The sequence below is a fragment of the Vulpes vulpes genome, chromosome 1 (assembly GCF_048418805.1).
Source record: "Vulpes vulpes isolate BD-2025 chromosome 1, VulVul3, whole genome shotgun sequence".
In the NCBI taxonomy this organism is placed as follows: Eukaryota; Metazoa; Chordata; class Mammalia; order Carnivora; family Canidae; genus Vulpes; species Vulpes vulpes.
The window spans coordinates 68,261,500-68,287,749 of NC_132780.1; the positions used below are offsets into that span (position 1 = coordinate 68,261,500).

Consider the following 26,250-nt stretch of genomic DNA (forward strand, 5'->3'; position numbering starts at 1 on the left):
ATAATGAAATGAAAAGGTTGTGGAAAGAGAAAGATTTGACTTCATCGGAGGAAATGGAAATGTTGTGGAAAGGCCCATCCACATTTGCCCAGCTTAGTTCTGAACCTGAATATCCTCAAAATAAAATTGTATTCTAGGAACTGTTATGGGCTAAATTGTGTCCCCTAAAAAATGCCTGGGTTGAAATCCTAATTCCCAGAATGTGACAGTATTTAGAGAGAGAGAGAGAGAGAGAGAGAGAGAGAAACTTCAAAGAGTAATTAGATAAAATGAGGCCATATAAGTGGGTCCTCATCTTGTATGACTGATACCTTTAGAAGAAGAAATTTAGATACAGACATGACAGATGGAAGACCATGTGAAGACACAGGGAGAAGGTGCCCAACTGCAAGTCAAGAAGAGAGTCCAGAATAGACCCTTCCTTCATGGTCTTCAGTAGGAACCAACCTTGCTGACACCTTGAATCTCGGACTTCTGGCCTCCAGAACTGTGAGACAATAAATTTCTATTGCTTAAGCCACCAAGTTTGTGGTACTTTGTTACAGCAACTCCAGCAAACTAATACAGAGGCCTACGTGATTTTTTTGTCTTCTGCAATCAAAATTGTCCAAGTTACCCAGGGGATAAACAGACTTGACTTTGGGGAGGGAAGATCTGGCCAGACTTCAGTGGGGCTTCCTGGGTAGGGCAGCCCCACTTTGTGCCTGTTGGGCCTCCTTTTGCCCAGCCAGGTAAATTAGCACAGACACCTGTTGTCCCTCTTGGATGGGGAGTGATTAGATAAAAAGACATCTACCAGGTCATGGTTTCCTGATATTCTAACTTGGATCCAGAATCACAGTCCTGCAGGGAGGACTTGGGGAGACAAAGCTCAGGAATCTCACCTTTCAGCTTCTTGGTACAGGAGGGGTGGGGATGGGATTGTGAGAGTCTCCTGTCATGACTCATGCGAGGTATCATAGAGAAGAGAAGTTAAGAGAGTAATAATGACCATACTGGAAAGCAGTTAAGCTCGTTCTCACAATAGCATTACACAGGATCAAAAACTCTGCATGATTTGATCCGGTTTGTAATCAGAGTTGCCATGAACTAACACCCAAATCAGTGGGACAGGGTGAGTTCAGTGTGACTCAAACTGGGCACATGTGGGCACATGGGTGGGAGCCTTTGGGCTTCACCAGAAAAGGCCCTCATCCTTCTGTTCTGTTCCTTGGAGCCCTTGAAATCCCATCATTGTCTGCCTTTTCAGTGAGGATGTTATCACAGCTGGCCTGTGCCAGTAAGAGAAGAGCAGGGGCCTTCAGCTAGCCAGACTCAGAGATTCTGCAAACGAGGCTCTCTGTGTCCTGGTAAGAAGAAACCAGCCGGACTATTGGGAAGATGAAGAATGTGTAGACATGCCTAGAGCTGAATAATTTTCCATTCCCTGTGTTTCTAGGCTGGAGCAGATGCTTCTAGCAGCCAAAAGACTTGGACAGACAGCTCTAGGAAGTCCCAGAGAAGTGGGAGGAGGGGATACCAAGGAGAAGAACAAGCTCTGCCCTAGAGGACAGGACAGGAGATCAACTGGTGCCTTGTTTGGGTTGAGGCTTGGCCAGGGGCTTGTGCAGCCACAGCAAGAGTCAACTGGGAGAAGAACTCGTCGTCACCCTCAGTGCTCCGGGGCCAGGTGTTCAGTGCTTTCAGGCCCAGTGGTTAACATCACCCTTTCCATCTGTATGCTAACCCTTACTAAGTACCGAGTGTTTACAAAGTGTAATGCCAGCAGTAGAGGAGAGCTTCAAGACAGTGACAGACTCTTCTCTGGTATCCCTGCGCAGGAGTATTATAAATTTGTATTTTACATTTAGGTCTGTGATCCATTCTGAGTCAATTTTTAGTGAAGCGTTAAAGGTCTGTATGTATAGATTCTTTTTTTTTTTTTTTTACATGGGGATGTCCTGTTGTTCCAGCACCCTTTGTTGAAAAGATGATCTTTGTTCCATTGTATTGCTTTTGCCTCTGTCACAGGTGATTCGCCTGTATTTATGTGGGTCTATTTGGGGCGCTCTGTTCTGTTCCATTGATGTGTTTGTCCATTCTTACTCCACCTCACTGTCTTGATTACTATAGCTTTATAGTAAATCTTGAAGTCAGGTAGTGTCCATCCTCCAACTTCATTCTCCTTCAATATTGTGTTTTGCCTCTCCCAAGTAAATAGCAATTGTTTTTAATTTCAGATTGCACTCCTTTGTTGCTGGTATATAGAAAATGACTGCCTTTGGTATGTTAACTTTGTATCCTGGGACCTTGCTGTAATTATTTATTTATTAGTTCCAGAAGCATTTTTATTGATTCTTTCAAATTTTCTATGACAGCCATGTGTGAACAGTTTTATTTCTTCTTTTCTAATCAGTATAGCATTTCTTTCTTTCTTTCCTTTTTTTTTTTTTCTTTTTGTCTTATCGCATTAGCAAGGACTTCCAGTACAGTATTGAAAAGGAGTGGTGAAAGAGAACACACTTGCCTTGTTCCTGATCTTAATGGGAAAGCTTTGAGTTTCTCACCACGAAGTATAATGTTAGCTATAGGATTTTTATAGATATTTATCAAGTTGACAAAGTTCCCCCATGCCTAGTTCACTGAAAGCTTTTATCATGAGTGACTGTTGGAGTTTGTCAAATGCTTTTACTGCATCTACTGACAGGATAATGTGATTTTTCTTTTTGGTATGTTGATATGATGGGTTACACTAATTGACTTTTGAGTAGTGAACCTGACTTACATACCGGGGTACCTGGGATAAATCATAATTGGACATGTTGTATAATTCTTTTTATACAGCATTATATTAGATTTGCTAATATTTTGTTGAGGATTTTTGCATTTATGCTATGAGAGATATTAGGCTACAGTTTTCTTGTTAATGTCTTTGTGCAGTTTTGGTATCAGGGTAATGGTGGGTTCATGGAATGAGTTAGGAACTGTTTCCTCTACTTCTGTCCTCTAAAAGAGATTATAGAGAATTGGTATAATTTCTGTCTTAAATATTTGGTAGGATTCACCTTCTGAACCCATCTGGGCCTGGTACTTTCTGTTTTGGAAGACTATTGTTGATTCAATTTCTTTAATAGATACAAGCCTATTTGAATTATCTATTTCTTTTTGTTTGTTTTGGCAGGTTGTATCATTCAAGAAATTGATCCATTTCATCCAGGTTATCAAACCTGTGGGTTTAAGGTTGCTGAGAATATTCCTTCATTATCCCTTTAATGTCGTTGGGATCTGTTGTGACCTTCTCTCTCATATCTGATGCTAGTAATTTGTATCCTCTTTTTCCCTTGGTTTAGACTAGCTAGAGAAGCTTATTGTTTTTTGGTTTTTGTGTGTGTGTGTTTTTAAAGATTTATTTATTCATGGGAGATACAGAGAGAAAGTTAGGCAGAGACACAGGCAGAGGGAGAATCAGGCTCCATGCCGGGAGCCTGACGTGGGACTCGATCCCAGGACTTGAGGATCGCACCCTGGGCCAAAGGCAGGTGCCAAACCGCTGAGCCATCCAGGGATCCCAGAAGCTTGGGTTTTTTATTATATATCTTTATTCTTTTCTATTGTGTACGTTTAATGTTATTAATTTCCCTCTAAACACATCTTTCCCGGCATCCACAAGTTGTATTGTGTTTTCATTTTCATTTAGCCATAAATACTTTTAATTTGTTCTTGATTTCTTCTATGACTTGTGTTATTTGGAAGTGCTTTTGTTTAATCTCCAGGTATTTGGGGGATTCTCTGGCTATTTTTCTGTTATTGCTATCTAGTTAATTCCATTGTTATCTAAAAGCGTGTAGTATATAATTTCCATTCTTTTAAATTTGTTATGGTTTATTTTGTGGCCTAGAACATGGTCTGTCTTGTTGAATGTTACATGTGAGCTTGAAAAGAGTGTGTTTTCTACAGTTGTTAGATAAAATAGTCTACAGATGTCAACTATATACAATAGTTTGATGGACTTATTGAATTCAAACATGTCCTCACTGATTTTCTGCTGTCTGGATCTGCCATTTCTGATAGAAGGGTGTTGAAATCTCCAGCTATAATAATGGATTTATCTATTTCTCTTTGGCAGTTCTGTCTGCTTTTGCCTCACATACTTTAATGTTCTGTTGTTAGGCTTATACAAGTTGATAATTGTTACATCTTCTTGGAAAACTGATCCCTTTATTATTATGAAATGGTCCTTTTTATTGCTGATAACTTTAGCTTTGAAGTCTGTTCTGTCTGAAATTAATATAGCTGTTCCCATTTTCTTGTGAACAGTGTTAGCCTGGTATCTTTCTCCACTCATTGACTTTTAATCTCTATATGTCTTTATATTTAAACTGAGTTTCTTGTAGACAACATATAGTTGAGTTGAGTCTTGTTTGGTCCACTCGGATGACCTTTTTTAATTGGTGTATTTAGACCACTGACATTTGAAGTGATTATTGTTATAGTTGCATAATATATACCATATTCACTACTCTTTTCTCTTCACAGTTATTCTTTGTTCCTATTTTGCCTTTTACTCTTTTTCCACCTTTTGTGGCTTATTTGATGATTTTATATGATTCCATTTTCTCTCCTTTCTTACCATATCATACTTTTTTTTTAACTTTTTTTTTTTAGTGGTTGCCCTAGAGTGAAAGTTTTTTTCAGATCCTAAAGCCATAAGAATGTGAAATTTTGCTCAATATATTTAGATGTAAAGAAAACCAAAGTAAAACAATGATATACCACTACATGTTCCACTAGAATGGCCAAAATTTAAAAGACCAACAATACCTAGGTGTTGGCAAGGATGTGGAGCTACTAAAATATTAACATACTCTGGTGGGAGAATAATCTATATACAACTGCTTTAGGTAGAATTTGGAAGTTTTTTATAAAGCTAAATATATGCTTACTTTGTGACTCCATTCTTAGGTTCCTCAAGAGGAATAAAAGCATATTGTTCACACAAAGACTCAGACACAAATGTTTCCCACAGTCTTATTCATAATACATCTAAACTGGAAGCACCTCAAATGTCCAATAACAGGTGCATGGATAGACAGTTTCTGGCATTTCCACAATGGAATTCTGTTCTATTCAGCAGTTTTAAAAATTAGGAACTGCTGACTCGTGAACAACATGGATGAGTCACACACATTTTGTTGAGCAAAATAATTTATATATTCTATAAGAAAACATTTTTATGAAGCGCTAGTGTAGGCCAAATGAATTAACGGTGTTAGGGATTGTGGTAGAAATCAGACTGGCATTTGTGGGGTCAGGGAAAGACCACTACTTGGGAGAAGGACAGAAGGGGTTTCTGGGTGCTGGAGACATTCCTCGTCTTCATCGATGTGGTGGTTTGGGACTGTAACATTGTCATACTCCTTGAACTTTATCCATCAAGTGTATGCATTTCATTCTATATATATTTCACCTAAATTAAAGTATGAGAAACAAAAATATACAATCCAGAAATACGATCATGTGGTAAAATATGAACTATTTTTGCTTCAAGTGTTTTGTCCTTAAACAAGATGGATTTTGTGATTCTATCAGTTTTTAGATGAAATCATTTAAAAAGTAAATAGAATGGTCTTTAATTCACCAGATGAGATCAAATCTTCTTTCTAGGGGGATTAGGAGTTGGTGAGCTCATAGAAGCAGCCCACAGAATATGCATAGTGATGAGTAGGCTTTTCACCCAGTTTAGAATTAGTAACGTTTGAAATATTCCCACATTTGACGTGGGTTTGGTGGCCTTCCATGGGTCTCCTTATGAGGATTCTGTCTCAATGTACATAAAGGATTGCACAATTGGGGCCATTCTTCAAGATGGCAGGTGTAGTATGCAACCACAGTGGCTTCTCTGAAGGTTCAGAGCTGATCTCATGGCTGTTGTTGCAAGCCCTTCATCTCTCCATCTTGTAGAGCCTCTTATTTTGCTCGAGTTAACACAGACATCATTTCCCTGTGACTAGATGTGTATTCCACCAGCCGTCCTTGTCATTAATGCGGGTTTGCTTCCGACACTCCCTAGACAGCATCACCTGGATCTGGACAGCTGTTTCTCCAGCAGAGCCTGCAGGTTGCAGATGTATTTCACTTCGATGCTGGAAATAGCTCAGTTGGGCACTCCACAGAAGGGATAGGTATCAACTCCAAATGTTGCTAGTTTTTATATCTCATTCCCAATTTTCTTGCTTGAGTAATTCCTGTTCAAAAAAACATGAGCAACTGCTCCCTTCCTTGATTCTGCTGCATGTTAGAACTGTTTTCCAAGGGGCAGATGTCTACCTTGCCAGCTGGCCCATATTCATAGTAGCCAGGCACTCTGCAAACTGTTAAAAAGGATGCTTCTCCAAAGCTATTTTTTCTCTATTAGTTAGTGGGTAGTCTATAAGCTAGTAATATATTTTTAACTAAATGTTACTGTTTCTGCTATTTTACTGTTTACCTTTGCTTATCAGTATCTTTTTAAATTATGAGTTTTTTTATTATGAATTCTTGATCTCTTTCATACTTTTCATATGTCAATTTATCTGATATTGCTGAAATGTCTGTACTTAAAAATATGATAATATTAGGTGATAATTTTTATAGATATCGATTATAACGACTCCACTGGATAGTTGGTAAACAACAGACAGTGGCTTCTCTCTTTACACCTAGAATTATAATACTAAAGCATGAAAAGATGACATTCATCTGAGGAAGTCAATGATGGACTTTGGCCAAGAGTGAAATCACCTAATGTCTAGAGAAGTGCATCCTTTATTTAAATTAAGAATCTCTGTCTACCTGCCGTAGTAAATGCATGAGGGCCTCATTCTGCTAGGTATGCTTTATGTTTCATCTGAAGAGCTTGAAATGTAGGGAAACTAAGTTCTAACATGAAATTGCTAATGTTCTAACTTGATTCAAAGTTACACACAGTAGCCCATGTTGCTGTGTAAGGGCTCTCAATTCTAGAACTAAGACAATGCATGATTTTGTTATGCAAATAAATTTTGAATTAGGATGATTTTTAATAGCAGCAAGTCCGTGACACACATTTGCTCGAGTGATTCTCCATTGACATGTACTCATTTTTCTCTCCATGCTATTTTGTGAAGAAGCAACATAGGATTCTATAAAATGAAGAATTGAGAGCTTGAGTTTAAAGTTTACTTTAGTGAGATCATCACTGCACCATGCTTATGCCTCTTTCAAAGAGTTATTTGCATTATTTGTGTCATTGGAAACAGTAGGAGTCTAACATCTCTTCTATGGCTTTGGCTCTGCAGCTATTCAAATAATATTTTCAGAGAATCCATAATATCCTGATTCTGGTTTAATGTTTAAAAAATAGCCACAATGGGCTGTCTTATCAGAACACTATAATACAGTGATTTAAAATTCCTTGAAGATGAGCTTAAAACAGGAAAAAATCATTAAAATGGTCATTTAAGGGGAAAATGATTTAACCTAGTCCCTTTTCAAATATTATGTATGATCTGATTTTAAAATGGAACAGAAGAGTTAAAATAAGACTATAGTAGTTTCTAAGCAAAACATCCACTAATACATCCCCCAAAGGCTTATTCTTTATTTACCCACTGGACCCCAGTTTACCCAACCTCTGCCATAGTTGTAATAACCTGGTCATTGATTAGCTCTTTGTATATGAACATTCTAAGATATGCAGGCATGTATTTATTTTCCTTTTTCTTTTTTTCTATTTTCTATGACAGTTTTGTGCTGGACTACCCAGACACTTTAACCTGGGATCCCCAAACACTAATGGAATTGATTTTCTTAGATTAGTAGAAATTTTGACCTTAAACCCAGTTTTCTATTTCTGTGCCATGTTGATACATGACTAAAGAGGTATAATTTTATATTTAAGTGGTTTGCGTTTCAAACGTGTTTTCCACTGTGAACAACAGCTTTCTAGCTCTCTCCTCTGGGGTACTCCTGTCATCTGGGTGGCCTCAGTTTGGCCTCCAGATTCACTGACCACGTTTTCCACTTGGACCTCTAGGGACTAGTTCACCCAGCTCCCTTGCTCCCCCTCCAGCTTCTGTCTAGATTCAGAGACTGGTGGCACTGACAAGAGATGAAAGGGCGGGAGGAGAGAAGAATTGGTGTGTTTGCCTCCCTGGCTTTGTCCCTGTGGGTCCCTGGCTACGCAGGGCTTCTCGGGAAGGATACAGCCTGTGCTCCCCATCTTCGGCCTCCCTTCAGCCTGCCCCTGCCTTTGTGAATGTTTGACGTTGGGATCCTGGCTGAAGATTATCAGCTTGTGTTCGAGTAGGTAATGTCACTGTGTTTAAAAACTAGGCCACATTATTCAGGAGGCCAGAATGAGGTCAGAGCCTAGTGAACAGTGAGGGTAGAGAATTAGAGGTCCTGAGTCTTCAGTTTTGAGTTCACTATGGAAACTGAGCCAGTCATTCATTCTTTTTGAATTCTAGATATTGACACAAGTGAAGAATTGTGATAATAATCATCTGAGAACTCACTCTTTATATATCTTCATATCTCTACCTGAAATCTTTTATAAAGTTACTTACGTCTCATCTGCTCCAGCCGTGTGTTTCTACTTTTTTTTCCACTTGGACATCATCTTTATGGCTGATCAACTTCTATAGACAGTGGAGAGTAGGCAGGGGGTGGGAGGCATAATGGAAGAGTAACCCACCTGAAATCCTGCAGATTGTGTGGTTTCCTCTCCTTTTGTAAGATTTTGTGATTCTGTGATCTTCTATTGTGGGAGGAGAATTTTAAGATAGGGTGTCTCTGAGAAGACAAATGTACACCCTGGTGAGAGATGCTCACTTTCAGATATCAATGTCTCCACATCCTGATAGATCCTCTGTGTTTGATTTCCCTGCCTGGTCTGAGATTATGCATGAGGGAAAGGAGAAGGGAGAGAAGGGGTGGGAGCTTTGTCACCATAACTCTTGGAGATGTTAATGTGCTTCACCTTGGCTCTACCCAACATCCAGAGCCCTCCTTTCCCTGGACCACTGTGGCCTCCTACGGAATCTCTCCCCTTCCCCCCGTGCCCCTACAGTTGTACAAGTCATTCTCCACCCAGATCTCTCTAAAGCATGGAGCATGTTGCTCCTCTGCTCAGTCTCCACTGTCTGATGGCTTGCTTATTAGTCCTCAGACACACCATGCTCATTACTGACACGTCAGGACTTTCACACCTACTCATCTCTACTGGGACTTTCTCACAGATCTTCATTATTTTGCCTCTTTCACAATGATTTTTACCAACTTTTTCAATGAAAATTTTTAACCTTATTTTCTGCTTGTCCCTATTAGAATGTTAGTTCTATAAGCACAGGGCTACTTGATTCATTACTATAACTGTTCCTGAGACATAGAAGCATTTCAGAAATTATTGGAATAAGTGAATGTAGCCAAACCCCCAGAAATTAATTACCAAAGAATCATCTATAACATAGGCATTGTGTTGGACTCTGTTATTTTTATAGAATAGGTTACACGGGATTGTACCTAGAGTATAGTTAGCCTAAACTCCATCCCTTTCATGGTTAGTTATTAGAATACATGATGAATTAAGCATCTATCCCAGTTAGGCCTATATTACATCCATGGAAAGAAATGAAATGATTCCAATTTACATTATATTTCCAGACAACCATAACCATCTAACTAATTTATCCCTGAAAGTAAAAAATAAGTAATTTATTAAAGGTATTTAATAAAAACTTCATCTTTTTTTCTTTTTTGGTTACCAGTAAATAATTACTATTGAATTGTTTTGTCTAAGTAATTTTGACAGTGAAATCTGAATGACAACTGGGTCATAATCTTTTCAACCCTGAGAGGAACCACCTTACCTGGGAAGTCTCATACAGGGAGATAATTGGTTCCTTGCATCTTGCAGTGCCCAGTTCTATTAACATTTCTTGTTTCATGGATTTACAAGATAAGACATCTTTTTTGAGGTAAAGCATATTAGAATGTTCAGCCAACAGAAGTAAATGTTGGGATATATATGTGTGTATAGTTTAAATGAGATTGGATTATTTCAATCTTATGAAATAGAGTCAGTTTTATTTTATGTTCCATTTCTGTTTAATGAATTTACCTGTTGAATAAACAGATAATAAAGTTGTTCTTTTAGAAGCCCAAATCCAGAAATATTCTTCCTTTAAACCACCAAGTGCTTAGGAAACTCCCTCATCAGGAAAATACAGAATATCCTGATCGTGTTAAGAGGTTTGAACCTTCACACGGCATCTGTTGGGGGTCACAGAATGGGTACACAGACGTCTCATCAATATTTTTAGTTATTTCCTCTGCCCTGATAGAGACGTGTTCTTAAGAAAAGTAAGGTAGTAGAAGAGATCGTTTATTAGGCAAATGGCCTAAAGGAAGTGGGCTGATGGGAAATAAAGGAGCCTTGCAAGTGATCGGCGTCCATGACACAGGCAACAGACCAAGCAGGGTCTCCCAGATATCCGGGCATCTCCGTGCGGGAGTGCCACTAAATCAGAAACCCTGTCAAAGTCTGAATAGGTGTTCTTATAATATGCCATCTGCCATGGTCAGGACAGGCTCAGGATCCAGGGGTGGGGCACTGTAGCCACTGATGGGGACCATTGTGCAACTACAAGAAGTAAGGCAGCCTTTGGCAGTATCAGATTCCTGAAACTCCTTAGAATGCTCATATTAGCTAGGAACGGTGACATCTCACTTGTGGCAGTTGTGTGTCTTTCTTGATAATTTGCCTTTTAAATTGCTTATGTAATTTGCTTCCTAAAAAACTCAGTTAAAATTCCTTACTAATTAGCAGTTAGTGCTACCATTAAGCATAGATTTTGTTTAGGACAACCACCTGTCACTAGACCAAATCCATTAAAGTTGTAGGGGTATGTCCATTTGAAGTCTTCAAGCAGTTATTTCTTGTTCTTCAAGAGGAGAGATTAAACCAAACCATGTTTAGAGAAAAGAAGTCAAAATGTGAATGCAAAGCACCTGGAAGGGAGAACTCATTGCATTTGGAGGTTAGAGTTTGCAAAGTGTTTGGAGGGAGCTCCCGTCACACCCATTATCCACGCTTGGAGGACAGAGAGTGTGCTGAGGACCTGAGTCTGCTCTGGCCTCGTCTTTAGCTGTGCGCTCTGGGGAGGTCACTTCATTGCTCTGCACCTCATGGTTTTCTTATATGAACAAAAGGATTGGGATAGATTTTTTTCTTCAAGATTTCTTCACCGTGTACATTTCCAGAATTCCCTGAAAGTGAAAATCCGATCCACAGCTGGGGAAGCACACCAGAGGACTTAGGTGGCACAGAGCACGTCTACATGGTATTTGATTGCCGCAGTGATACCAAGGCAGCAGGGGCACACGGTGAACAGAAGTTACACGACGTCCCTCCAACTTAAGCAACACTAATCTTTAATTCCACTTACATCTCTGATTGCGGGTTGTACCTTCAATACTCCCTTCCCGGTTGTCAAGGAATGCCCACTTGGAGACTTATTTCTGAAAATGCAGAAGTCTTTGTAGCCTTTATTGTAAGAGAGCAAATGCCACACTAACCAGGTTTATTTTACTGTGTTCTAGAGATCGTGTCATTGGTTTGATGATGACTGCCTGTGATCTTTGTTCTGTAACAAAACTATGGCCGGTGACACAATTGACGGCAAATGACATATATGCAGAATTCTGGGCTGAGGTATGTTTTTTATTTTTATGTGAATCTTAAAAATGAGAAAAATTCTGATGAGCAAGTAAATATATGGGTAAATTGGTAACAATGTCTTAATAGCTCATGTTGCTTGTTACTTCAAAAAACCATTGGCAGTCACATGCAGTAGAGAAATTAGCATTTACACATGGATGTAAGGACATTTATACAGACCTACAGCCCACAGTATTGCGGGTCCATCAGGGTCACAGACTGTGTATGCCTACACTTGGAAATTTGGGACATGATTACCATAGACAGACAGGATTCTGGAGATATTCTAGATAGTCAATTCACCTGCACATTATAAGTTCTACAGAGTATATGGGCTTTTAACTCATGACGCTCTGACATGCGAAGCAACCATGGAACTTATTTTCACTAATACCTTTTCTTGACTGGATTATCTGCATTATCAGAAATGTGTGTTTTATTTCTCAATTTGCTTTCTGAATTGTCCATCAAATAGAGTCCTCTCTTGTTCAAGTGAACCCACAAATACCTGGGCCCTTCTACATATTCAAATGAAATAAAATATTTGCGTACCTCATTTGGCTCGAGGACGTTAAAAGGACATTCAGAGGGCAAAGAGTTTGGTCGTTGCTGATTTGAGCCATTCAACCTCACCCATATAAAAGAAGGGATGTAAGAGGTAAAAACCAGTCAATCATTCGGTTGATAGTGTAGTAGAAATGATTTATAATGTTAATTTTTTTCATGATGGCAAAGCCAAAAACTTTCATTGAATGAGGACCAGAGGCCTGGAGTTGGTTATACTCACGGTGTGACTTCTCCAGAACTCCTAACATGTTGTGCAGGCATACTCCTGCGTGCTTTTTTCCTGTTTTGTAGTGTGCATCCCAGAACCTCATTACTATCAGACTCCATTAGGAAGGTTGCTTTAGGTGTATGTGTCTGATTTCACTATCAGTCAACTTAATTTGCAGACATGTCTAAAAATGGTAATTTCCAGTACATTCTGTAAATATCACATGAGGAAAACTGGTCTGAAGCTACCCTATTGTTTTGCAAATAATTTTATTTAACTGATATAATTCATACTTTAATACCTATATTTGTATTCTAAAATATGAATCAAAGCGTGACAGGTAAGTTAGGTAGATTTTCTCCCCTCTCTATTCTGCACTGATTAAACTGTCCACAAAGATTAAGCTCCCAAAGTTGTCCAGGTGCCATCTTCCAGGAATATGAGGTCCTGGGGAGGAAGCAGAGGTTGTCACTGTGTCTTGGCAGCAACCTCCCAGTTGAGCGCTAGGTCCCGCCTCTCCCCATCTCTCCTCTCCACAGGACTTGGCCTCCTGGTGCCTGAATCCCTGGTGCCTTCTGACTGGGCTGGCTGCCTCTTCCTGCACAGTTAGATGAGCAGCCACACAGAGTGTGGGCTTTGATGTCCTGGGGCTGGAGATGGAAGTCCTGCTGGAGCACCGGGGATCAAACCTCTGGCCAGCTTGCTGACTTCTCTCTGTTCCTTAGTCATCTCACATGCAGGCTAGGGAAGGCTGATTCTGACTGCGTGAGCACTCTTCCCAGTCTGGCTCTCCATGCTATTGGGATGAGGACAGAAATCACGAACTTGAGCCCACATGAACCCGCTGCCTCTCTCTGCCATCCCACGTCTCAGCCCCTTGGATCCCCTGAGTCGAGTCCCTCCCATGGGCGGCCATCCAGGTCAGCTCCGCTCTCCCCCATCCTGCCTTCTGCAGACCTCTGGGCCACTTGCCCCTGGAACACACACCCCACAGTCCTCCTGGGTTCTCCTGTGTAGCACCGATCCTTGTTTGCGAGTACTCTACATTGGCCAGTCATTGTTTATTCACATTCTTTTTACTGACTGGACTGTAAGTAATATCTTTGAGCAAGAGGCCCAGTTAGTGTCACTCACTTAGAACAGGAAAGGAAAAAGGTTGAGAACCACTGAGTTAATATTTAAAGTAATAATACTAGAGCAAAGCTGTACTCCGTACCTTTGTCCTATACTATAGCATCCTCAGTGAGGGCTTCAATAATTTGTTTTTGAACCCTACCTTCTGATTCCTGAAAATAAGCATGATTGTGAAATAATTAAAATAGTTGAGTAATTAAGAAACATGAGGGAAAAGTGAGGTAGTAAGGAAAATTTTGGGGTATGTTAAGAAAGAAGATTTTTAACTAAAAAGAGGAAGATAATTTTTAAAATCTATAAACTAGGGATAAGAATATGTAACTTACAGTATTTCATGAAGATTGAATGAAATAATAGTTACGTTACTTGACCCAGAGCCTACAATATAGAAAATCTTTAATAAGCATCTGTGACTACAACCCTTAGGATGATGTGTAGCCAATTATACTGTATCTTTACTAGCACGTCTAGCACGCTATAGTTTATTCTTGACATACAGTATTTCCCTCTAAGCCCTTGCTTCATCCAGTTCAGCATGCGTGAAAATTCCTTTGAAAAATAAGTGAGAAAGAGGCCTTAAGGTTATCCCATACCTTGTTCTTGTCATTCCTCCTCACTATTATCTGTGTCTCCTCTCGTTATAACTTTTACTAACTTCTGCACCATGAAACCAGGAGAGATGAGTGCATTTCCGATCAGTGTGTAATTCAGTTGAGAAGAACCTCAGGATAAAAGCCAAACAATAATATGTTAGGTTTTTATTGTTTTAATATCTTTTCGGGTCAATAGCCAGAAACATCCATTGTGAAGACAAGTATCGAATAAAGGGAGCAACTCATTAATGCCAAGATTTTGTAACTGTTTATACATTGAGAAAGCTTGATTTTCACTTGTTTATCTTAGGGTGATGAAATGAAGAAGCTGGGAATTCAGCCTATCCCCATGATGGACAGAGACAAGAAGGACGAAGTCCCACAAGGCCAGGTATGCATTCTCTTATAAAGTCAGACCATGTGGGATCCCTGGGTGGTGCAGCGGTTTGGCGCCTGCCTTTGGCGATCCTGGAGACCCGGGATCAAATCCCACATCGGGCTCCTGGTGCATGGAGCCTGCTTCTCCCTCTGCCTATGTCTCTGCCTCTTTCTCTCTCATGTTGCCGAGAGCAACATGAATGACTTGGTGTCTGAGTACCAGCAGTACCAGGATGCCACGGCCGAGGAGGAGGCGGAGGAGGAGGTGGCCTAGAGCTGATACCTGGTAAAGCCCGTGGAAGCTGTGTGAACTCTTTATTCGCTCACAACCTGTTCTCTGATAGCCGTGTCTCTGTGTGCACTCGCTCTTTTTCCTGTCTGGACGTCACATGCTGTACAGATGCCACCATTAAAGCATTTTCATAGTGGAAAAAAAAAAGTCAGACCATGTAAGGCGGTCATAAAATCATACATACGCTGTGTTGGAGAACCCAGGATTAGGAAATTGTAGTTGAGTTAGAAGAAGCCACAACTACCCTTGCCGTCAGTTCTTTCCACAGATGGAATCGTAATGGATAGCTTGAAATGGAGGGATGGATGAGTTTGAATTGTTAATATTTTTTTTAAAAGATTTTATTTATTTATTAATTAATGAGAAACACAGAGAGAGAGAGAGAGAGAGAGAGAGAGAGAGGCAGAGGGAGAAACAGGCTCCATGCAGGGAGCCCAATGTGGGACTCGATCTCAGGACTCCAGGATCACGCCCTGGGCCGAAGGCAGCGCTATACCCCTGAGCCACCCGGGCTGCCCGAATTGTTAATATTTTTAACAAGCAGAAAATCTTTTGTTAGTGAATGTGCAAAGGTGCTTTTTGGAGAGTAACATTATAGATTTTGATCAGGCCCACTTTTCCTAACAAATAATACAGAGTGTTTTAGTACATTTTGAATGTTGTGTTACCATCAGTTGACATTAATTATTGTTTTTTTCAGGTTTTACCACATAATTTATGTCACTTTTTTGATGTTTTGACAGCTCTTAGGCCTTGTCAGTTCTGCATTGTGCACATGTGGCACAATCTATTTCTCAGATTATTGTCTTTTTAAACTACCAATCTTCTAATGCCATAATAGGGAAGTTAGCTATAGACAAATAATTATAATATAGAATTTTGTTTAGAAAACATTTCAGGGGGATCCCTCGGTGGCTCAGTGGTTTAGTGCCTGCCTTCAGCCCAGGGCATGATCCTGGAGTCCCGGGATCAAGTCCCACATTAGGCTCCCTGCATGGAGTCTGCTTCTTCCTCTGCCTGTGTCTCTGCCTCTCTCTCCCTCTCTCTATGTATCTCATGAATAAATAAATAAAATCTTTAAAAAAAAAAAAAAAGAAAACATTTCAGAAAACTCACAGGATGGTGGTTTTTGGATAAGTTCTCAAGTGTTCCTACTTTCCTACTTTATTTAAAGTCAGTCTATTCACCATTAATACCAAAGTTGAGGCCAATCCACAGTTTTTCAAAGATGTCAGCAGAGATAAAGACTATGTGGTCTTCTCATCCTCATGGTCCTCACTACACAGTATGCTCGTGTCCTTAGCCGCTGTGTCTGATCCGGTGCTCACAGTTCCTTCTCTGTTGAACATGCACCAACACGGCTGGCCTGATATACCTGTTCGTGTGTGTATTTTGCAGTTTACTTTTTTTTTTTATTATTGTTTATGAAACTTCCCCATATATGTTCTCACAGAGATCTGCCTTCCCTGCCTGGTGTCTGCTTTTCATATCATATTGTAAAGGTCCTTTCCCACTGTGTGATTATGTCAACATTCACCTCTGTTTTCTTTAGTTACTCTTTCTTTCAACACTGTATATTTGATTTGATATTTCCTTTGAAACTTACCTTGCCATGTGGCCTCAGATAAAGATCCAACAAAGTTCTTTCTTGATAGTTAAGCTGTCATCCCAATAGAATGCATAGGATAGCTGAAAGTGCTATCCAAGAATGGGTTGTGTTCTAGCGCCATTTTATTTCAGAGAATAGTTTGGTTTTTTGCCCAAATTGCAGATCCATTTATAGCATGAGAGAGTTTTAAATAAAATATCTCTATGATCGACTAGTATTGTACCAACTGTATTGCTTCTGAATTGTGATTACCATTAAATTATTCTTTGCCGTAATAATAAAATGATCTACCTTCCAGTATTTCTTTCTTGAGATCTTCTACTCCATGACATCTGCTAAAGCACTAAAATAAGAAAAGCCTCTGTGTGAGTTACTAAGTTAAAGATAGTAGTGCAAAGGCATTATTCTAGTAATGTTACTGTGATGACAGACTTTACAATAGCAGAAAGGGACCCAGTAGATTCCATTCTTCTGTGTCCTTTGGTGCATCTCACTGAAGTTCAGTTTTTTAGAGAAAAAGGTAAGCCCTGATTTTAGGGTCACCTCATGCAAAGAGCCAGTAATATCTTGTGCACGTTGTCAGCCACCTGGGCAGTTATCTGCAGCTAGACCATCTGCATTCTCTGCTGACATCTTGTATCTGGCCTTCCGTAGGCCAGTCTGGGCCAGCAGCATTTATTTGTACTGTGGCCTGAAATTCCTAATAAAGTGTCATTTAATATATTTTTTTTGAAGTATCACAGATTAAACACTGTGAAGTAAGGCCTATTAAAAGAATTGTAACATGCAAGAACCTTGATACAGTCAGTGAGATTTGTTGTAGGTCAAAAAAAGGGAGGTGGGTGAAGAAAGCCTCGGGAGACCACATGGGGCACCAACAGCCAAGGGTAGCAACCCCACAGAACACCCTGCACTGATTCCCAAATATTAAGTTGGAGAAGAGGCCCCCATGTAGCAGGATAGCAGGTTTAACTTTGAAACGTCTATGGTAGAAAACTTTGATCAGCAACAAGAGCTGTACTTGAATTTGAACTTGATTGATCTATAAATGGAATCTCATTGAATATTGAACTGGGTTTTGGATTAACTTCCATTTATGTGTGTGATTTTGAGGACATATTTTAAGACATTTTTAAATGCACTCTGCAGCAGTGTTCATTGAGCCCAGATATCATGGAGCAAAACTAGGACATTTAATTTTATAGTTAACTTGAGAAATAGAAGCTTCAGTTGAGAAATGGAGTGCTTACTAGAGTGGCTAACATGCACTTTTGTGTCTTCCTATGCGTGGCTCTGCCTGGGGCAGCTGGGCTTCTATAACGCCGTGGCCATCCCCTGCTACACCACCCTCACCCAGATCTTCCCTCCCACAGAGCCTCTCCTCAAAGCATGCAGGTAGGTACCACAGCTCAAGCTGGGCTGTGATTTAAAAGAAAGACTCCATATAGAATGTTTCTCCCCTTCAATGTGTGTGCTATGTCTTATCTACAGTTTGCAATAAAGGTAATTTTATAGGCCGTGTGTTTGCCTAGGTAACAAATATACGTTAGGAGTATTTATAAAGTCCTTCATTCACCAAAAAGGAGCAAGAAGGCATTGGGTTTGGGTTTTGTTAGGACTCAGGGATCCACGCCCCAATACAGTTTTTAAAAGCTAGGACTGTGATGTGTGTTCAGGGCTACTTGTTAGAAAGAGGCTTCGCTGAATCCTACAGTTTCTTGTGTAGATGAGGAGGAGGAGGCTTGACTGTGATCTTCTTTCTCTGGGAGTTTTATTTTCTTCCTCAAAGAGATGTAAGTCATCTGTCATTGTCTCTGCTTCGGACTCTTCTGCATCCTTCCCTTATTGCTAATGAGGGATGAACTCACCTAAGAACATGGGAATTAAGTCTTTCAAATTACTTTGAAAAGAAATTCCTCTGAGGAAGTCAGAGGACAATGAGCAGAGCAGCCGTTCCTGTTGATTTTTTGCAAGAGAGTTGGTGTCGCACTGATTTTTCTAACTATTTAGCCATGGAGCACCTTTGGGGGCTGGGGTAGGCACACTGAGGAGCAGAGGACAGACTCCTGGTTTAAACAGAAGCAGAGGCATTAGTATACATTCCTACTTACTGATGTTGAAACTCATTTCATGAACTAATTATATTAAGGAAAACAAAGAAACAAAACCAACAAGTAAGAAGTTAAAAAAAAAAAAAGATTCTGTTTTTTCCTACATAAGTGGTGGTTTCTGTTTCTTCTCTGCTCTTGGGGAGGCAAATATAACATCCCAGCTTATTTTGTTGAGCCATCACTGACCTTGATCAACAGTTTATTAAAATATTCTCTTATTACATAAGGGCTGAGCCATAGGGACAATACGGAGTATGAGCTGAGACTCCTTCCTGATGGAATGAGGTTGGCAATGTCAGTTCCCCACAAAAGAGAAAAGGGAGTATCAATCAAAATCCATGTTATTAAAAAAAAATTCTAAGTAACAATCAAAAGTCTTTTCCTATCCAAAGATTATCTGTATTTTATGTTAATCTAGAACCAGCAGAATGAATGCCTGCTGTCATTATTATCAACCATTGGGATCAGTATTTTCAAAGCTGTCTCAGCGGCATTGATTCATTCTTGCTTTATTGCACATGGCTGAACCACAGAATCTCTTCAATGCCATTTTAATCTTATTAACACTTAAAAAATTTATGTATCGTTGGTGTCCACAGAAACATGGCAAAATTAGTGTATATCTTTTTTCAGTATATCAAAAAATCTCTTTGGGTTCGTGATGATAAGGTACAAAAGCTGAAAGTGCTACATTTTTCAGGTTATATTTCAGAGATTTCTTTTGTCCAGAGGTGTCTTTGCATGTATGTGCTTTGTATGAATTCTGTGTTTGTCAGTGCAAGGTTCCCTTCTGATTTGGGCTTTGTATATAAGACAACAAGGTGGGAGGTGTCGATCAGATCTGCGCCTGGGCCACCCCATGGGGTGAGGGGGTGCCGACACCATTCAAGGAGATAGAGACACCTACAGTGGATGAATTGCAGGTATGGAGGGAGAAAGACCCATGGACAGGGACATGGGTGGCCTGCCTGAGACACAAAGATGGCTTTGCTGCCACAAAGAAGTTCCTAACATTGGTGCCACATGTAACTTATGGTGACTTTTTAATGTAAGACTCAGTGTTCAAAATAAGGCTGCCCCCAGTTTCAGGTATGATGTGGCGGGACCCCAAGCCCGCTCTCCACTGCAGAGTGTGAAGTCCTGGCTGTCGGTGCTGTTGCCGAACGTTCTCGCTGCCCGGGCCTCCCTCCCTTTCCATTTACCGTGGAGCTCCTGGCTAGGATACCCTGCAGCTCGTGCCCCTTTCCAGATCTGACTTTCTCACTGGTTCTGAGATGGTAGGTCCAGAGTTCGTGGGACAAGGTATCCCCTAATTCTTGCTGGCTGGAGGCTGTGCTGTGGGAACGAGCTGCCCAGCCACGTCAGGGAGACGTGCAGGGATGCCACCCAGCCTTGGCAGGCTGGTCATTGTGGCCATCATACGTGATTACACCTCAGGGTGGTGTGCTTAATTCTTCAGATGGAATCCGGAAATCCTTTTGAAATATCACCTGTCCCCACATCTTTTATCCTCAGGAATAACCTCAGCCAGTGGGAGAAGGTGATCCGAGGGGAGGAGAGCGCAGTGTGGATCTCATCGCCGCCAGGGGCCCATGGGCCCTCGGAGAAGCTGCCTGTGAAGATCGATGACTGATGGCCACCCGATGAGCTGTCCCACCTGCAGATGCTCGTCCTGCTTCTTTGACTTTTCTTCCTTTTATTTTTGTGGGGGGAACCTACACCTGGTAATGAGGATGTAAGCCTCTAGAAGAAGGTGACACCCAGGAAACGTGTAAGCAGATGACTCCCAGCCAGTCTCATCTGTCACGCGTCAGAGACAGTGATCAACCAGGACTACCCCGTGACCACAAGTCAGCTGTCCAGGGGACTCCATGTGACTCGAGGACTGGCCTTTTCTCACATTGCTGGGCCTTACTGGGAATGGACAGGAATGATTCAGAAGGGGGTCCTTTCCCGTTGTATCTTTCCAGTGAGGGGTTGAAATGGTACTATTATGATGTTGTACTCTGGCTTTAACACCAATGTTGCTTTGATGTTGTTGGTTATAAATAGGAATTTTTACACGTTACTATTGTGAATGTTCGTGTGTGACCTACTCGTAATTAGCGTGAATTGTAGCTGACAGCCTCAGGACAGGTGTCACTGAGGGGACAGAGTAAGAAGTGTCTTTCTGCAATCAGTGATGGAAAATAGATTCTTGTTTCAGAGCCTCATGAATTAAAAGTTAGGTGGATGACAAGTGTATTCTTTAAGTTTATACTAAAGGGCTTGGATAAATAGATTTAACACTAAGTGAGGTAAGACTTTCTATCCTCTTGAGAGGAGATTCAGATAAACATAAAAAATCTCAGAACTCAATTCAAAAAATGTCGAAGAATATTTTTATTTTTTTTTCTTCATTGTAGGCAAATTTTCTAAACCCTTTGCCTAAAGAACAAAACAAAAGCAAGGCATATGAATTTTTCTTAACAGATAGGTCTTACGGGATGTCAAATGTGAATGTCAACAATGATTTCTTTATATTTTCACTTGGTGTCATTGCAAGAATTTAGACTCACATTCAAAATGAGAGGTTTATTCTATGAATTATTTAATTAAAATACCATACATTTCTCTCAAAGTCAAATTAAAACATAAAATTTAAGTTTTGTGTAATTTTTACTTTGATCTGCTGCGCCCAACCCCGGTTCATTCCCTGCTGTGTGCTCAGTGGTCAGATTTCAGGAGCTCTCCGTCCACAATGGGGGAGTGGAGGAGCCCCGTGCAGGCACATCGGGGCACATTTCTTGCTCCCTCCTCTGCTCAAGTATCTAGTATCTACATGCAAACCTGTAGTGTGTAGAGTCTTCTGTATAATTTTTGGTGGACTAAAATTACTCAACAATGTCAGTGTGTTTTGAAAAAAAATACACCAAAGTAGTAGTCCAGACCCCCTCCTACAAGGATTACAAGCCAGTCACTTCGGGTTCATATTACAGCTGTCAAGATTTTTAGCACAAAGGCAGGGTCACCCCCAGAGCTGTGGTTAGTCCTGACCTGAAGGAATTAGAGAATCAGAGGCTCAAGGAGTGGTAGGCAGATCCATAACAAACCGCTTATCTACCTACTATTCACGTGGCAGGAAACTGGAATAGTACTTTTGATAAAATGAATTTTTAAAATAATTCTTTTACATACATATTCAATACTGTACACATTGTTATTCATATGGTTTTTGCAAAAAGAAATCAGATGTTCCTACAACATGATTTAAGTTGTAGCAGAGTTAGCTATATATAAACATTGTTCTTATTTTAAAATTAACACTATGTGTTCAATTTCCCTATGGGCTTCTGGAAGTTGCCATCTTCCCTACATGGCCCTCCATTTGCTATTGTAATTATACAATATGAAGTAAAATGAAGTATCTAAAGAGAGAAATACCATGGTGGCTAGACACACACATACATACACACACACACACACACACACACACACAAATACGAAAGTATATACATATAAGGGATAGAGATGCGAACACATCTAGAAAAAGTAAAAACTGGCCCCATTCTTCAAAACCTGATTTTTTTTTGTGTGTTGGAAAATGTATATTATTTGATGAAGAGCTGGGTAGAAAATGCCCTTTTCCATGTTAGTGCATTTATTGGGTTAAATTCTAAAATGTTGCATGTTTTTCTGCACTCAGATCTATGAAACTGGACCTACCAAAGTTAGTGTAGTCATGTAATGGGACTCGACTAAATCGCAAGGCGGTGGGCAGGAAATACCATTGAAGATCGTTTAATTAAAAGGATCTTAATGCATGGATTTTGCTTGTTGATATGGAAAACAGTCACTTGGGGAGGAAATCTTACGGCTATTTTTGCTTTTTAAGATTGCTTTTCTAAAGTTATTACAGAAAATTGTCTTATTTTGATAGAGCCAGGTGTATTGTATTACTGACATTTTCTTTGAACAGTTATCCAAAGAAATGTACATGGATTGACTGTTTGGTTGATTTCTCTTGAAATATTGTCAGAATCAAAGCAAAGTTTGAACAAAGGAAGGACTGTATTCTAATGTAAACTGTTAGTATTCTTAAGATCTACTTAGGAATCATGCATTTACCTAAAATGGGTCCAAGATGCAGTGACATTTAGTCGATAATCTGCGTTTGGAAAAAATGCAGTTAGGAGCACTTTTATATTGGGGCAGATGTAGTTAGCAGACAAACTTTTTGAGTTCTGTGCTCATCTTTTTCCCAGATCTTTTCTTGAAAGGGCAGATGGTTTTTATTACCCAAAGTTTTGACTAGTTTCTCATTAAGGGTGGTTTTTACATTGGACCGAAATTTCCCTGTTCAGAATAAATTTGGTAGCCAGCCGTGAGTATATGGAGAATGTTCCATTCGTGGAAGTTTTAACTGGTTGTGCCAATTTACAATGGACAGTTTTATTGTCAGGTGCAATTACTCCATCATGAAATGTCAAACTTAGGCAACGGAATAAAATTCTAAAAATTTCAGACATCTTATTAATTAATAGTTGACTGTGGTTTAATTAATTAGAAAAAATAAAACAGATATGAAAAGTAATTCTCAAAAACAGCAGTAGTTCTCTTCCTGGGGCAGGATTGAGATCCACTTCCCAGCCTCCGTTATCTCTCCAGGGCTCGTCAGAAAGCGGTGCTGAAAGTGAGACCATGCTGAATTAGTTAGCATTCCCGTCCTCATTCTGGACTCTTCCCTCATAGGGAAAACATCTGTGCAGATGCTACATACAGTACTGCGTAAGATGACTTGTTCTCACAGCATCAGGAACAGGACTACTTTGAAACTGGATTTGTTCAGTGTAGGTTTCCTCTTCTTAGCATGCTTTCTAGATAGCTTTAGATTTTTTTTTTTTTATTTTGTACAGTCTCACTGACTTTTTCTTTACTGGTATGTTTAGGCACACTAGATACATTCGTATGTGATACATGTAGATAAATCCTCAGCTACCTGGATTTTTTAGTAGATTTAGTTTGAATGTTATGTTTCTGGTCTTTTAACTCAAGGTTTGAGCTTTAATAGGACTAAATTACTCACCATGCCTTGCTCTGTGCCTTTATTTTAAATACTGCAATTTTACTTCTTCATTTGCATATTTATTATTTTGCCTTTCTTGCTTAACTGTAATTAAAAACAAAGGGATATATTCATGATTAATTGGATCAAACTGAATGGATCGGGCCATTCTCTCCTGATCAGACTTCTATCCTTTATTTGATGTCATTCACACACACCCTGATGACTAACTATAACCAATGAACTGAACAGAGGCGGTCTTTTTTTGCCAAAATTTCCAAGAACTGTGACACAGTTATGGTGTGATTTTATTGGGTTTCAGGTACATATGCATGATTTAGATTTTGAAAATCACTTCTAACCTTTATTTCAGACATGTGTTTGCTTTTGCTGATTTTATTTAGGGTTTAATTCTTTAAAGACTTATTCATTTAGTCACATTAATATATTCCCTTTTATTGCCTGACTTTAAAATCTCTGTAAAATGTGAATGAGCTGTCAGGTCTTGCCCCCCTCACCCTGTCCCCCGCTTGTCAGCAGCGCATGGCCCTTCTGTTTTACCTTTGCATAAGTATCTACCTTGATACACATTCCTGCCCATTTCTTTAAACTCCTAATCTTAAGTTTAAATTAGTGATTCCCAATGCAATACTTTACACTCTTTGGTTTTCATCCTTTTTTGTACTGGATATTTTGGTTGTCTGAAGCATTAGATGGATTTCTGGGATGGTAAAAATAGCAAAAAAAGAAAAATTTCAGTGGTGTTCTGGTTCTAAATTAAAAGGGTGGGATAAAGAGAAAGACATTAATGTTTCCCAAGAAACAGTATTTCAAATTCAAAGAAGCATTACTGTCTTCACTCAACTGCTAAGTTTCTGGCCTCTGGACCCCACAGTGGACAGCAGTGCTATTTGCCTCATGCATGGTTGGACCTCACTCTACAGGGCGTGTGAGGATTTGGTAACTGAACAAGCAGACCCGAGTGTGCCCCTGCTGGGGTGTGGGTTCATGTGGCCCAAGGACCCAGCCCGCGAGTTAAGAGCTGAGTCCAATGTGTCACGTAGAGAAGTGAGTTTACACGTGTCAGGTGTCAGCTGATAGTTTGAGGTACTTTGTATTTGCAGAAGTGTAAATGGCAAGTCTTTATTCCTGCTGCAAGTTGAGGTTGCGAGGTGTATCATCTGGTCCCAGCTCACTGGAAATATCATCAAACCATGGGTGTTGCAGCTTTGGTTTTCCTTCACCTACTTGGATAATACCCAGTCTTATGCCCTATCTCCACCAGCCTATGTAGATGCCATACAGGAATATTATTTCCCATATAATCTGTTGGATGGCGTGTGTCCTACATACGGATTTGATGCACACGTTGAAAGTACAACAGATTTATCTGTGGAAGGTGCCCCTCATTCACCAGACCCAACCAAGTGACCCATGTGAAATCATGTGCTTGCCCAAAACACTGTGAAAGTTACCAAAATTTATAGACACGCAGCATCTTGAATCTTTCTGAAAAGAAAAAAGGTGGCTTTCTTTTCAAGTCTGTATGAGCAAAAGAGATCCTACATCCCCACCTAGGTCAGGTCCCACGCTTTTGCCAGCAGTGATCTCGCTGACCCCAACTGCTAAGGTGTAAGATGGGTTACAAGCTGTCCAAAATACAATGCGCTGCACAGACAAATCTGTAGAGTTGATGGATTTGTATCCAAAGTTTTAGTGGGCTCTCTTTTAGGAGAAAGAATTCCAAGTGAACAGTATCCGACTTCATTATAGTTGATGAGTTAGCAAACTTAAAACAATTATTTTATATGTATGACATATAAAGATCTTTGTAAAATGCACAAGTGCAATAATTTAAAGAGGTCTTAACTTTGCATTTATAAATTATAAATATTGTACATGTGTGTAATTTTTCATGTATTCATTTGCAGTCTTTGTATTTAAAAGAAACCTTTACCGTTATGTTTGTATAATAGAACAGTAATCATTTATTATAACCGAGGCAAGTTGTAAATAAATTCATAATTCAAACCGCCAGTATATATGCATATATGGGTGTTACACTGCAAAATCTAGCTTTGTTTTACTTACATGCTTAGAGCAGCAAGAAATCTTTTGTCGATATGTAACTATACACACAAAGTATATATATATGTATGATACATGAAATATATGTAGAGATGTTCATAATTTTAATGGATATCCTTTGGTGTGAATAATTGAATACAGAGTTTTTAAAATATCATTTTTCACGTTTATCATTTGCTCTCATTTGCGAGGAAGCCAACAGATGTTTTGCATGTTGAGGAGGAGGTGCAGAGGCTCCATCACGATGTTTGCTCCAGGCCTCGTCTGCGTAGAAGACCCCAAGTTCACGTTGATGTGATGTGGTGGGTCTGCTTCAGCCATTTCCTAGCAGAAAGGATGAGATGACCTAAGATGTTAAATCGTGTGACGTGATTTATTAACTCCATTGTATAATTTTAAAGGTTCAAAGACTTTGGGAGAAATGAGTGGTCTTTTAGAGCGAGTGCTTCGGATTACCAAGCTCATGGCCCAGAGGGCCGACCCTAAGACTCCTGAAATAGCTTCCCTGGT

At 39.9% G+C, this 26,250-nt stretch overlaps 1 protein-coding gene across 7 annotated transcripts in view; it reads left to right on the forward strand.

Annotated features, from left to right (window-relative positions):
* The window catches only part of PDE10A (phosphodiesterase 10A), a 591,886-nt gene extending 565,989 nt beyond the window's left edge, over positions 1 to 25,897 (forward strand). For all 7 annotated transcript variants that reach the window (XM_072766442.1, XM_072766447.1, XM_072766434.1 and 4 more), the window contains 4 exons: positions 11,599 to 11,710; positions 14,529 to 14,609; positions 17,804 to 17,892; positions 20,124 to 25,897. In XM_072766442.1, coding sequence (XP_072622543.1) covers positions 11,599 to 11,710; positions 14,529 to 14,609; positions 17,804 to 17,892; positions 20,124 to 20,241 — 400 coding nt within the window. In that variant the 3' untranslated portion in view covers positions 20,242 to 25,897. The remainder of the gene's footprint in view (positions 1 to 11,598; positions 11,711 to 14,528; positions 14,610 to 17,803; positions 17,893 to 20,123) is intronic.
* Positions 25,898 to 26,250: the final 353 nt, after the last annotated feature.